General features: G+C 36.9%; 1 protein-coding gene across 2 annotated transcripts in view; it reads right to left on the reverse strand.

Moving 5' to 3' along the window:
• Positions 1 to 662: 662 nt before the first annotated feature.
• Positions 663 to 13,541, reverse strand: part of Gcc2 (GRIP and coiled-coil domain containing 2) — a 49,730-nt gene continuing 36,851 nt past the window's right edge. For both annotated transcript variants that reach the window (XM_077791783.1, XM_026380233.2), the window contains exons 22-23: positions 12,469 to 12,670; positions 663 to 2,322 (exon numbers count right to left, since the gene is read on the reverse strand). In XM_077791783.1, the coding sequence (XP_077647909.1) occupies positions 2,252 to 2,322; positions 12,469 to 12,670 (273 nt within the window). In that variant the 3' untranslated portion in view covers positions 663 to 2,251. The remainder of the gene's footprint in view (positions 2,323 to 12,468; positions 12,671 to 13,541) is intronic.

Raw genomic sequence — 13,541 nt, forward strand, 5'->3', positions numbered from 1 at the left:
GTAAGCATTATATTAATTTACTGATGAACTCAATCCCTCACTCCTGAACCACGAGGCATTGCTGCCATGTCTACTCCTTTCCAGGGTCACCCTGTCCCCTTGTTGTGGCATCTCCTGCTTTTCTCTTTCACTTTCTCTGTCCCTGCCCATTTCCCAGTTCAAATGCCCAAAGGGCCTGAACAAAACCCTTCATTCAAGTCCCTCCTTCAGCTGTAGACCAGATAGGCACCTGCCTCTGGTAGAATTAATGTCTATCTTATTCAAAGAAAGGCCAAGGCCAACTGTTGCTTCCAAAGCCACATGTCAGATAGAGTGGGCATCAGGGTCAACCTGGTGCATGCCAAAGTGTTGTTCTACATTCTTTGTGTTGGACTAGGTAGGGGTGGGTGGTCTCAATAAGGCCATGCTGGAACTCCTGGGCTCAAGGGAGCCTCCCAAGCAGCTGGGACTACAGGTGTGCACCACTGCAGTGGCTTGGTCTATGTTCTCTTAAGCACCCAGTAGGTCCCAACTGTGTAAGACAGTCATGAAGGAGTTTGCATTTCAAACTAATAAGGCAATTTAAAACCTCAAAGAGTCAGTGTCTAACAGAAGAAGAGTAGGCATAAAAATATAATATAGTTAAATATTTAATAGATATTAAAATAATCATTACATTTCCTCATTGCTGAAGCCAAAGAATATGCCTTTTGTAATCAAAGTAATTTTTATCATGCAAAAAGATGTTTCTGTTATAATCATAAGCATAGACTATATTTCAAGACAAGTTTAGATAGATTTCAAAAGGCCTAGGCTAAAAGAGAAAGTGAAATTTATTTAAGTAATACAGTTTACATTGTATGCTGCTGGCATACTCATATTCACAGTTTTATAAAGTAAAAAAACCTAAACTTTTAAAGTCAACTCTTAAATAGATGAATTTTCTTTAATACATTCACTAGTTAGGTCTGTTCTTCTAAGATGGGAGAAAAGACAGAAATAAGAAATATTTTTTGAAGAACAAACTCAACATGTCAGCAGCAAATTTCAGTTAATCTAAGTTGGAAACCAATGTACCCAGTAATTGAAGTACAAAGTCAGTTCTCTAGCTGAGCCTGAACATTAAGAATATAAATTGCAAGACTTAAGAACTTGAGAGAGCATACTGTGTAGTGATTTATTAACAAATAAATATTAAAAATAGAATTCTCAAATTTTGATTTAAGAACACAATTTTGATCTAGTCAATAAAATATATCCAGAGGCATCAAAGGTAAGTAACACCAACATCGAGGGTTATTCACCAGAACTGTGAAGACACAGCACTGATCTACAAGTCGTGTTTCTAAAATCCCATGGGATGGAATGCACAACACTCAAACACTAGAAGCACCAGTTTCAGGTTTAGATTCGATTCTAAGTAATGCAGTTGTTATTCTGAGAAGTTCTTATTTGGGGAGATGGAGAGAATTCTCAAAAGAGACTCATGACTTGCAAGTAGTGGTACCATAACAAGAACCTAGAGACGTATCACCAAATTAACCCCTGCTAAAGTGGTGGTCCCATGTATTCATAGTCAGTGTTACATCAGCCAGTAAACCAGCACTTTTGACAACATAACAAGTGTTGAGATAATATACTTTGGAGAAAAAAAAAAAAAAAGAACAGTTAATCTGTAAGCAAACAAGTAAATTGCAATTTAACTTAACCTCATAATTAACTGAAGAATATTTACTTCACAATCCTTTAACAAACAAAAATCAACAATAAAGCATTTTCCTTCATATTCTAATCGCCAAATTTTCTCAGCAACTTATTAATAACAACTTATCTGCAAGTCTGATCTTGCAAAAAACAGTCTTGAAACATTATTTTAAGAGCTTATATTCCAGTTGGTATGGTACCAAAATTTAGTTTAACTTCAAAATTCACAGTACTGCCTAGAAACGGGCAGGTCTTGAGATTTCAGAAAGGGGAGTGACTTCATCCTTTGTTTACATTCCGGTGTCATGCAAGGCAGATCACAGAAACTGCACTGTCTGTGGTGTTGAGCTACAAGGCTTGCGGACTGGTGTCAACACTTCAAGCTCTACTTTTACTCCAAGCTGAGACTCTTTATATACATCTGTTATATTTATGTACAGATATAGGAGGATGCAAACATATATATACATACTTTTTAACAGAAAAATAACAGTAATATAAATGACCATATTTTTTTTTTTCCAAAATGGATTCTATTTGGTAAATAAAGAATCTTCTTTCCATCAACCTATCGAAGTCCAGACCAACTATGCAGATAGGATGCCCATCCAGAAGAACGGGAAGCACTTTCTTCCTCACCTGTGGAGGGTTAAAAAAAAAAAGTATTAATTTTTTCTCAATATGAAATCTATATTTTAGAATCACTCTGATTATATGGCAACTAAAAGACACATTTGTTACTATTCTAATTTCTTAAGAATATGAAATTGGATTTCCTAGGTTGAATCAAGTTAATGCTACTTTTATGTTTTATATTTTAATTTCGAAACAGTGACATGTAATCTAGAATTTAACACTTCAAGTGCATTAATTTCTTAAAAATCTAGCTGTAAAAATTACACAAAAATGATTCTCTACAAATAAACAATATCACCAATACATAAGAAATGCAACCACTTATTCTGAAACAGCATCTCTGCACATGATATTTTGATGTTATGAATCAATGTCTGTTCTTGGATATTCAGTATATGTCTTCTTCTATAAGACAACTTCATAATAAAGTTCCTAGCACAACTAAGTAATGTTGACAACAAGAGAAATTTCTTTATATTCTTTTAAACAGAAACCTTTACATAACTTAACTTGGAGTCTAAAACCAATAGAATTATGGTAAACCACAAAGCTAAACCCTAAACAACATTTTAACCATTTAAAAATCAGGTTTATTTACGTACAGTGAAATTCGCCCTTCTTGGAGCATTGCACTGAGTGGTGATAAATGCATATAGTTTCATGTACCACCACCCCAAGAGATGGCACATTCCCTCCTACTCGGAGTTCTCCCTGGATCTTCTTGGCAACATATGGTCTGTTTTTTTTTTTTTAAATACTGGGAATAGAACCAGGGAAGGTTTACCACTGAGCTAAGTCCCCAGCCTTCCCCCCCCCCCCTCATTTTTGAGACAGGATCTTGCTAATTGCTTAGGGCCTCACTAAATTGCTGAGCCTGATCTAAAAACTGCAATCCTCCTGCCTCAGCCTCTGGAGCTGCTGGGATTTCAGGTGTATGCCACCATACCCTGCTATTTTCTGCATTTTTTTAAAAGTTGTAGATGGATACAATACTCTTATTTATTCGTTTTCATCTGGTGCTGAGGATTGAACCCAGTGCCTCTCTCATGCTAGGCAAGCACTCCACCACTGAGCCAGAATCCCAGCCCTTCTGCATATTTTTATATATACAGAGTACATGTTGGACTTTTATAAAAAGTATCAAACTTTCCCCAAAGTATTGTAACATTTAAAAAAATATTTTTTAGTTGTCAATAGACCTTTATTTTATTTATTTATAAAATCTAGCTATAAAAATTGAGGATCGAACCCAGTGTCTCACACATACTAGGCAAGTACTCTACCTCTGAGCCACAACCCCAGCCCTGGCTGCAACATTTTGTACTGCTGAGAGTTCCAGTTATTCTTTTTGCCTTTTTATGATTAACATGATGCTGGCTTAAAGTCCAAAAAAATTCTAGGCTTCCAAGAAAATTCCAGAGTCTCTCTTGCTTTTTTCTTTGTAACATAATTTGTACATTAACATGTCATACGATCTATATTTTCATAACCTTGGAAGTGAACACTCCTTTCCATCACATCCTTTCCCTTCTTCCTCCCATCCCTAGAGGTAATTGTTATTGCATTTAGTGTGTACCCTTTCCAATCACCTGTGTTTTCATACAGATATATACAATAGTTGGATCTCATGGAGAAAAGCATCATCAAAATTTTAAATGGAAGAACTCTTTCTGTGGTTGACAAGCCATTTCCTTTCCTTTTTTGCTATAGTCTGCTTTTACTCTAATAGTATTACCTATGAACTTCTGTGTAACAAATCACTACAAACTTGGTGGTTTTAAACAATACACATTTGTTATCCTGCAGTTTCTGTGGGTCAGGAGATCAGGAATGGCTCTGTTTCAGGGTCTCTTAAGGGCTGCAGTTCAAGATGTTGGCCAGGCTGAACTGGAGGATTTGCTTCCAAATTCATGTGACAGTTGGCAAAATTTGTTCCTTGAGGCTGGTGGACTGATGGACTCAGTTCCTTGCTACATGGGCCTCTCCACTATGGCAGGTCGCTTTATTGAAATATACAAGTAGAGAGAGTCTTCTAGTAAGACAGAAGTCACACTCTCTTGTAACCTATCCATCTTGCTGTATTACTGCTTCAAAATAAACTCACTAGGTCAGCCTTCTGACCATCAAGACAAGATTACATAAAAGAAAATTTCTAGAAGAGGGAATAATGAAGGTAAGGACTTTCTAGAAGTCTGTTTTCTGCAATCAGCATGGAGAATAACTTAAAGCTGAAAAAGGGTCAGGGTTGTGGTTCAGGATAGAACACTTGCCTAGCATGTGTGAGGCACTGGGTTTGATTCCTGACACCACATAAAAATAAAAACAAATAAAATATTGTGTCCATCTACAATTAAAAAGATATTTAAAAAAAGAAAGCTGGAAGAATAGATATTGTTAGGGGATGAACAACTGTGTACTAATTATATTTTCTGAGACCCACTTGCTCCCAAGAATAATGAGTCAGAAGATTGGAAACATTTCCCCAAACTGAAATGCAGACTGTGGATGTTCACCTGGGCTGAATGGTATACTCGAAGTACAAGTCTTGTGACACAATAAAAATTCAGCTGTGTGCTCATTTCTAGTAGGGCCTGCCCTGATTAGATAATATTCCTGGCAGCCATTTTTTCTCCCTCAATAAAAAGAACTGGAGAAAAGCTGGTCAAAGATAGGATGCATTTGCTCCTGCTCTGAGCATCTGTTTTCTTCTGGTAAGTTTTTTATTCTCTGCAAATCAAATCAGATGAGTATGCATGCTCTTTCTGCCAGTTTGCAGATAATTTGACCATCTTGGCCTGTTTTCCTGTTGTGTTGATAGCCATTTTCCTCTTTATTTACTTTTAAATATTACTGGACCTTGGCGAATATACGGTGTACTAAGTAACAATACAGAGATCTGTAAATTGTAATCTAATTGAAGAGTAAAGAAAATGTAGAGAAACAACTTTTAGTTGTAGCTTGAACAGCAAAACTGAGACTCTGATTCTGCACAGAGTAGTACTGTACCGCTAACTTATTTGAGGAGCAAAGCTGCTTATCATTAAGTTCTATCTCAAGTAGAAAAGAGAAAATTTCTAAACTGTGCTGAGCTCTAACAGAGAGGGGGTAGTGTGAGTTAACATTTGTGGTGTAAGCAGAAGAGCAGCCTATACTTCTTAGCAGTATCTATTTGACGCTACTTGTGTAGGGACTACTGCTATACTCTATGTTGATTTATCATACACAGAAATGTCACAGACTATCCTGAGCAGTTCATAATACCTGCTTGGGGTTTAAGTTGGATTTGTAATGAGTGTTTATCACAAGGAGTTTGATGTTACTTTTTATTCTCTTCCTAAACTGATGTTTTGCAAATATTTTTGACCTTACTATACAATGAGAAAAACTAAAATTTATAGCAGGAACTGATATAGGCAGAGAGACACCAAAACTCATGTACATACCTAGAATTTCAAGAAATAATGCTAATTTTTTTCCCCTCTGGTACTGGGGATTAAACCCAGGGCCTCACAAATGCTAGGAAAGCAACCTACCAGCCCTTTATTTTGAGACGGGGTCTAAGTAGGCCTTGTATTTGCAATCCTTTTGCCTCAGCCTCCTGAGTAGCTGGGATTACAGGTGTACACTGCTGCTGTGCTTGGCTCAAGAAATAATTCTTACCTTTACTAGATTCAATGTATTCTTATGTTTGTCTTATTCTTTTTATTGTATTTGCTTTTTTATATGGTACCATGGATTGAACCCAGGGGAGCTTAACCACTGAGCCACATCCTCAGCCCTTTTTTTTTAAATTGTGAGATGGGGTTTTGCTAAATTGCTGAAGCTGTCCTTGAACGTGCAAGTTCTCTTCAACGTGCAATCTCTTGCCTCAACCTACCCAAGCCACTAGAATTATAGGTGTGCATCACTGTACCTGTATGATTCTTTTTATTTTATTTTTATTTATTTATTTTGGGTACCAGGGATTGAACTCACCTGATCACTGAGCCATATCCCCAGCCCTGTTTTGTATTTTATTTAGAGACAGGGTCTCACTGAGTTGCTTAGTGACTCACTTTTGCTGAGGTTGGCTTTGAACTCTACTTCCTCCTGTCTCACACTCATGAGTTGCTGAGATTACAAGTGTGTACCACCTTACCAGGCTATTCTTTTTATTTAAAAAAATATATTTTGGGTGTTATTCACCAAATTAATTTCAGTGTCCACTAATTGGTAACGACCTAAATGAAAATTTTGCTATCTACTTTATACAAAACCAGACATGATAAATATTGCTATGAAGATGATGAAGGAGGCGAGAGGTACCTGTGTTTTGCTCCAAAGGTCCAGTTCCTTCAGTTCAGGAAGAGTGGCTCTTACACTCTTTATGATATCCCACACGTGTTGATGATTATCTGTAGTTTAGGGCCTTGGCAATGATATGTGGGCCATCAGGCTGAAGGCTCCTATCTGTACTACAGTTATGAGTTTTCTCTGTGTCTTCCCTTCTTGCACTTCAGATCTACCTAGGGAGATTTCCTTTTGCCTACAGAATATCCTAGAGAATTTCCAGTGAGGGAAATTTTTAAAAGTCAGTTTGGAAAAAAAGTCCATGAAACATGCTTTTTTACAAGGTCGGCAGTTATTTCTTTGACTGCATTATACCAATGCTGTTAAGAAGTCCATGGTGAGGCTTACTTTTTTTTTTTTTTTTCCAGTACTTGGGATTGAATCCAGGGGGCCTTTACCACTGAGCCACATCCCCAATCCTTTTTTAATTTTTTACTTTGAGACAGGGTCTTGCTAAGTTGAATAGAGCCTCTCTAAATTGCTGAAGCTGAACTTGAACTTGCAATCCTCCTTCCTCAGCCTGCAGCTGCTGGGATTACAGGCATGTAGCACCAAACTTATTTGTTACTCTTTTGTCTTGGGTACTGGGTATTGAATTTAGGGGCATTTAACCACTAAGTCACATCCCCAGCCATATTTTGTATTTTATATAGAGACAGGATCTCACTGAATTGCTTAGTGCTTCAACTGTTGCTGAGGCTAGCTTTGAACTTGCGATCTTCATGCCTCTGCTTCCCAAACTGATGTGTACCATCAGGCCTGACCCTATTTGTTACTCTTTTTTAGGTGAGGAAATGTGTCTTATTTCTCTGGCTGCGTTTGAGGTTTGTCTTTATCTTAGTCTTATTTACTTATTTTTTAGGGTTTCCTGTTTGAGATTTTACTGGAGTTTCTGAACCATGGCTGGATATCCTTCATCAGCCAAAAAAAAAAAAATGTCAGCCATTCTTTTCACATATTATCTCTGCCCCATTCTTTCTGTCTTGTCCTTTGAGAACTTTTATTATTTTAAAACAATGATGTCATTTATGTAAACTGTTTATTCCAACATACACACATATACAAACACAAATGCATATGTGCATTCACTTAAAATTATAGGACTAAATCAGCAACTCTGACCAAATCACAACTTTCTCTTCAATTCCCCTTCACCCTAAATTGCTTCTCTCAAATTCTCCTTCCTGTTCTGGAAGACTTATCAGAAGTCTGCAGGGTTAGTACAAAGCATATTCCCAGCCCAGATCACTCTGTACTTTTCTCTAGGAGTGTAGGACACCTTCCTTACCAACTTCTTTTTCTAAAGGATTTTTCCAATGAGGAACTTCATTTTATAATTCTAAGCCAAAAGCAGTGGGTGTGGGAGGGAACAGGGCAGTCTTCATGTAGAAGGTCCCAATCTTGCCCAGTCTCTGGGAAGGTACAGAACTTCAGTTATTAGATATATGGTCAATGTTTTCATTCTATCGCTTTTTACATTTTATTTTCTTGCTTCTTCATGGTAAATTCTGCAAAATTCCTTCTAACCTGTATTCTGGTTTATATATTCTCTCTTAAATCATATCTGCTATTAAACCATCAGTTTTTGATTTTTATAAGTCTGCACTTCATGTGTGAGGTCTTGAGGGATTGAATCCAAAAGCCTGAGCCACATTCCCAGTCTTTTTTATTTTGAGACAGGGTCTCACTACGTTGCTCAGGGCCTCGAAAGGTTGCTGAGGCTGGCTTTGAACTTGCAATCCTCTTGCCTCAGCATCTTAAATTGCTGGGATTGCAGGTGTATAACACTACACCTGGCTATAAGTCTTTTTTTAAACAAGTTATCTTTTATCCACACAGATAAGAAAAGTAAATGATATATAAAGATTTAATTTGTTTAATAAATTAGTGGAGTTTTCCTGTTCATTTACAGGATTTTCCAAAAGTAGGCAATAAAATTCTAGATTTCTACAGAACTCTTCTATTTATTTTATGAATAATTATTTTAAAAAACACTGTTATGGAAACTTTTAGGTTAGTTTCTTTTAATCAACACATCTTAAACTGAATAGGAATCACTTGGGTTTTTATAGCATTTAAATTACATAAAACAGGGGCTGGGGATGTGGCTCAAGCGGTAGCGCGCTCGCCTGGCATGCGTGCGACCCGGGTTTGATCCTCAGCACCACATACCAACAAAGATGTTGTGTCCACCAATAACTAAAAAATAAATATTAAAATTCTCTTAAAAAAATAAATTACATAAAACATACTAGGCTTTTAAAAGGGAACTGTTATTCATGCTAAGTATTTTGATAATATATCAGTGTTCTAAAAAAAGCTATCTTTGAATTTAAGAATACATATGTCATTCTGAAAATAAGTTAGAAATAAGTTTTTAAATAAAGAATGGCATATATTGGGCTGGGGGGTGTGGCTCAGTGGTAGAGCGCTTGTCTAGCATGTGTGAGGCACTGGGTTCGATTCTCAGCACCACATACAAATAAATAAAATAAAGGTCCATTGACAACTAAAATCTTTAAAACAAACAAACAAAAAACAAAAAAAAGAATGGCATATAAAAGCAAATTTATGATTTAGGATAACTATCTTACTAAAAATATACATGATATATTCTTTTTTTTTTCCAAAATTTTTTTTTTTAATATTTATTTTTCAGTTTTCGGCGGACCCAACATCTTTGTATGTGGTGCTGAGGATCGAACCCGGGCCGCACGCATGCCAGGCGAGCGCGCTACCGCTTGAGCCACATCCCCAGCCCACATGATATATTCTTATTTTGGATATTGTGACAAAAATACTCTTGTGGCTATGGTAATATACTCAGTAGTTAGCAAAACAAAGTTTACCATCAGTATTCAGACTATTCCTGCATCACCAGGAAGATGTGTTGTAGGAAAACAGATTCAAAGAATCTATTAATACTAAATGTGAAGTATTCCTGCAAATAATTAGGTCTGAATCTTATCAGGCCTTTGGATCAGGGATTCTGAAAGTATGATCTCCAGGAAAGGATTATCAGCATCAACTTGCTAAAATGTAAAATGTTGGCTACAGGTGTAGTTAGGTGGTAAAGCACTTCATGTGTGAGGTCTTCAGTTAGATTCCTAGCACCAAAAATAAAGAAATAAAAATACAATATCATAGGTGGGGTCTAGCCATCTTTTTTTTTTTTAAAATACTAGAAATTGAACTCAGGGGTACTTAACCACTGAGCCACATCCCCAGCCCTTTTTATATTTTATCTTGAAACAGGGTCTTGCTAAGTTGCTGAGGCTGGCTTTGAACTTGTGATCTTACTGACTGAGCCTTTAAAGCCACTGGGATTACAGGTGTGTATCACCACATCCAGCTTCCATCTGAGTTTTAGTAAATGCATCAGGTGTTTCTGCCCACTCAATTTGAGGACCATTCTAAATTTACCAGTTAGGATTTACAGGGGACAGAGAAACATGTTAAAAAGCATGAATCAGATGAGAAAATCAGTTGAAAGTGGTACATCTATACATTCTGGGTCACGTGATGTCTCAGAAACTACACAATGCTACCTCAAAGATATTTTTGCCCCTACCCAATTGCATCTCGATCTAATCAGAGAGCCAACTTCCTACTTATGTACAATACTGGAACAAATATTGCTACCTTGGAAGTACCAAATTCAGAATACTGAACTACCATAGGACAAATGACTAATTTCTTCAATTAATAAATGGCATATTTAATATGGGAACATGGAATTATTGTGTACTAAAACAACAACAACAACAAATCTAAACATACAAAAAAACACAAGCTGCCTGGTGCGGAGGTACATGCCTATAATCTAATTTCAGCTACTTGGGATGCTGAGGTATGAGGATGGCAAGTTCTAGACAACCTCAGCAATGTAGTGAGACCCTGTTTCAAAAGACAAACAAACAAACAAACAAAAAAAAACCTGGAGATGTAGCTCAATGGTAAAGTATCCCTAGGTTCAGCCCTCATACCAAACTAACAAAACAAACCCCCTTGAAAAACAAAATACATCCCTCCAATGAAAAATCAAAACACAACAAAACAAGGAAAACCAACCAAATGCAATGCATGAGCCCTATTTTTGATACTTAAAAAGACATTTGGGTTGGACTGGGGTTGTGGCTCTGCGGTAGAGCACTCGCCTAGCATGTGTGAGGCCCTGGGTTCCATCCTCAGCACCACCTAAAAATAAATAAAGCTATTTTGTCGATCTATAAGTACAAAAAAAAGAAAAAAGAAAGAAAAAGACATTTGTATCTTTTTATAGGTATATGAAAATGAACTGAGTACAGATGATGGAGGAATTCAGGGAAATGAATTGAATTGTGCAATTTGCTTTAAAATCTCTAGTGCTTCCTATGTCTGCCAAAAGACTGACCACGAGTTGAAAATTATTAGGGATGGGTGACAGCTACAAAACACATTACTGTAGTAATTTCTCTGCACACTTGAAAATGTCAAAAATAAAGATGTTTTAAAACTAAACCCTGGCTGGGGTAGTGGCCAGTGGTAGCGCATTCGTCTGGCATGTATGAAGCATTGGGCTGGATCCTCAGCACCACATAAAAATAAATAAATAAATAAAATAAAGGTATTGTGTCCATCTACAACTAAAAAAATACTAAAAACGAAAAAACAAGACACTAACCCTAAGCCAGGCATGGTGGTGTGTGCAGATAGTCCCAGTTACTTGGGAGGCTGAGGCTAGAAAATTGTTTTAGCCCAGGAGTTTCAGACCAGCCTGGGCAACACGGTAAGACCTCCATGTCAAGAAAGAGAACAAAAACAAAAAATGAAACAAAAACAAAAAAACTAACCAGAAAATAAAATCATGATGCTTAAGATGTAGTATGAAATCAGGAACTGTAGCAGCTGTATGAGAAGCATTTCCAAGTGTTTATACAACACACCATCAAATTTACATGAAAATTTAAACTCCACAACAGGACAGCTTTACAGCTTCATTCACCTGGAAAGAGGACAGCAGGATATGGGCCATATAACTGCTGTTCCTAGACTGTCTGGAGGTGGGAAGAGGATGAGGGTGAAATAGGAGAGGAACAGCTCAATATTATGTTTTTTTTTTTTTTTTTAAAGTATGCTGGGCACAGTAGCACATGTCTATAATTCCGGCAGTTTGGGAGGCTGAGGCAGGAGCATTGTGAGTTCAAAGCCAGCCTCAGTGGTGAGGCTCTAAGCAACTCATTGAGACCCTGTCTCTAAATAAAACATATAAAAAAATGGCTGTGACTGGAGTTGTGGCTCAGCAGTAGAGTGCTCGCCTAGCACATGCGAGGCCCTGGGTTTGATCCTCAGCACCACATAAAAATAAATAAATGAATAAAAATAAAGGTATTGTGTCCAAGTACAACTGAAAAATAAATATTAAAAACAAATGGCTGTGGATGTGGCTTGGTGGTTAAGCACCCCTGGAACCAATCCCCAGTACAAAAAAAAAAAAAAAAGTATGATCTAAAACAAAACCACATTCATATTCAACTCAATACTAGAATTCAACTCCAGAATACAAATCTAATCTCAAAGAGTGAGAAGATCAAAATAAGCAATGTATTATATTTTCCTGAGTGTTAAAATTATATAAATATACTATATGTTAAAATGTCAACTTTTCAAATCTAGTCACAGGCATATATGATAGAATCAATTCAAGTGAACAAAATTAATTTAATAGCTACAATTTTAAAAATTATAGTATCATGAAATATGTGTAGGCACATAAATTGTTAACTATAGGCCAATGGTTAGTATAAGTTATAAACAGAAGTGGAGGCTCCTGTCACCTACCTTGAGCAATTGTAGCAAGTTTTCCCTTTTCTTCTGGGCTGAGTTGCAACATTGTATCTATAACAGGAAGAAGCCTCTCTCTTTCACTACCTGGTTTCAGGAAAATGAACTGCAACAAGACATTCTTCAAGTACTCCAGGTTAGCAACAGACTTCTCTCTCTCTTGATTTCTTTCCAATCTTCTTATTTCACTTTTGAGGAGCTGTTAGAGAAATGAGTTAAAAATAGGTTTTACTGGTTTCTGGTCAAACATGGCAGACTAAACACATGCATTTTTCTTTTCTCTGAACATCTGTCTCCCCGTGACAATAAAGAAAGCACTAGGAGAGGAAAAAAGAATAAATGAGATTTATCAAAAAATTCCAAGAAGATGGGAAGCAGATAAAGGAGTGGAAGTGACTCAGTCCAGTGGCTTCCCAAGTACCACTAACTAGAGGAGGGGATGCATCCTGTGTAAACACTGAGAAGTTCCTGCCGTGGAAGCACAGGGCATCATGGAAATGGGGGCTGAAAACTGGAGGACTACTGGAAAATCTGTAAAATGAACAACTGCAGACATAAGCTAGTACTATGATGCTCTCACCAACCTCTACTCTCTGTAGAACATGAGCTGAGGAAGGTAAGCAAGTTTGAAAACAGGCACTGAAATAAACGTCCACAACTTCTACTAACCTTATGCCCTTGCCTTGCTCACAGAGCTCAGGCAGGTAAGATGTTCACAGTGAACAGCACTTGACCAAAACAAAAGTCAAATTCAGGATAATGTGAACATTCAGGAGCTTAAGACATCTTAACTACTACCAGAAAAATGAGGTAAAGAATGATACAAAAAAGGTAGGAGGAAATTAAAAATCTTTGAGGATGATTTCTAGGTTTAAACAAAGCTGTAGTTTTTGTTATACAGTATTTTGTAATTTTAGGTTAGTCCAGGAAAGTCAGTTAACTCTGTTCTAAAATCCAGGGTCATTTAAAAAAAGTGACCAGAGAGTCCAAGAAATCATGCAAGTGTAAATCTGTGGAAATACAACATTTAAATACGTCACTTAGGTTTATTGGGCTAGTCAATGATTTGT

Source organism: Urocitellus parryii, chromosome 12, assembly GCF_045843805.1.
Source record: "Urocitellus parryii isolate mUroPar1 chromosome 12, mUroPar1.hap1, whole genome shotgun sequence".
Taxonomy (NCBI): domain Eukaryota; kingdom Metazoa; phylum Chordata; class Mammalia; order Rodentia; family Sciuridae; genus Urocitellus; species Urocitellus parryii.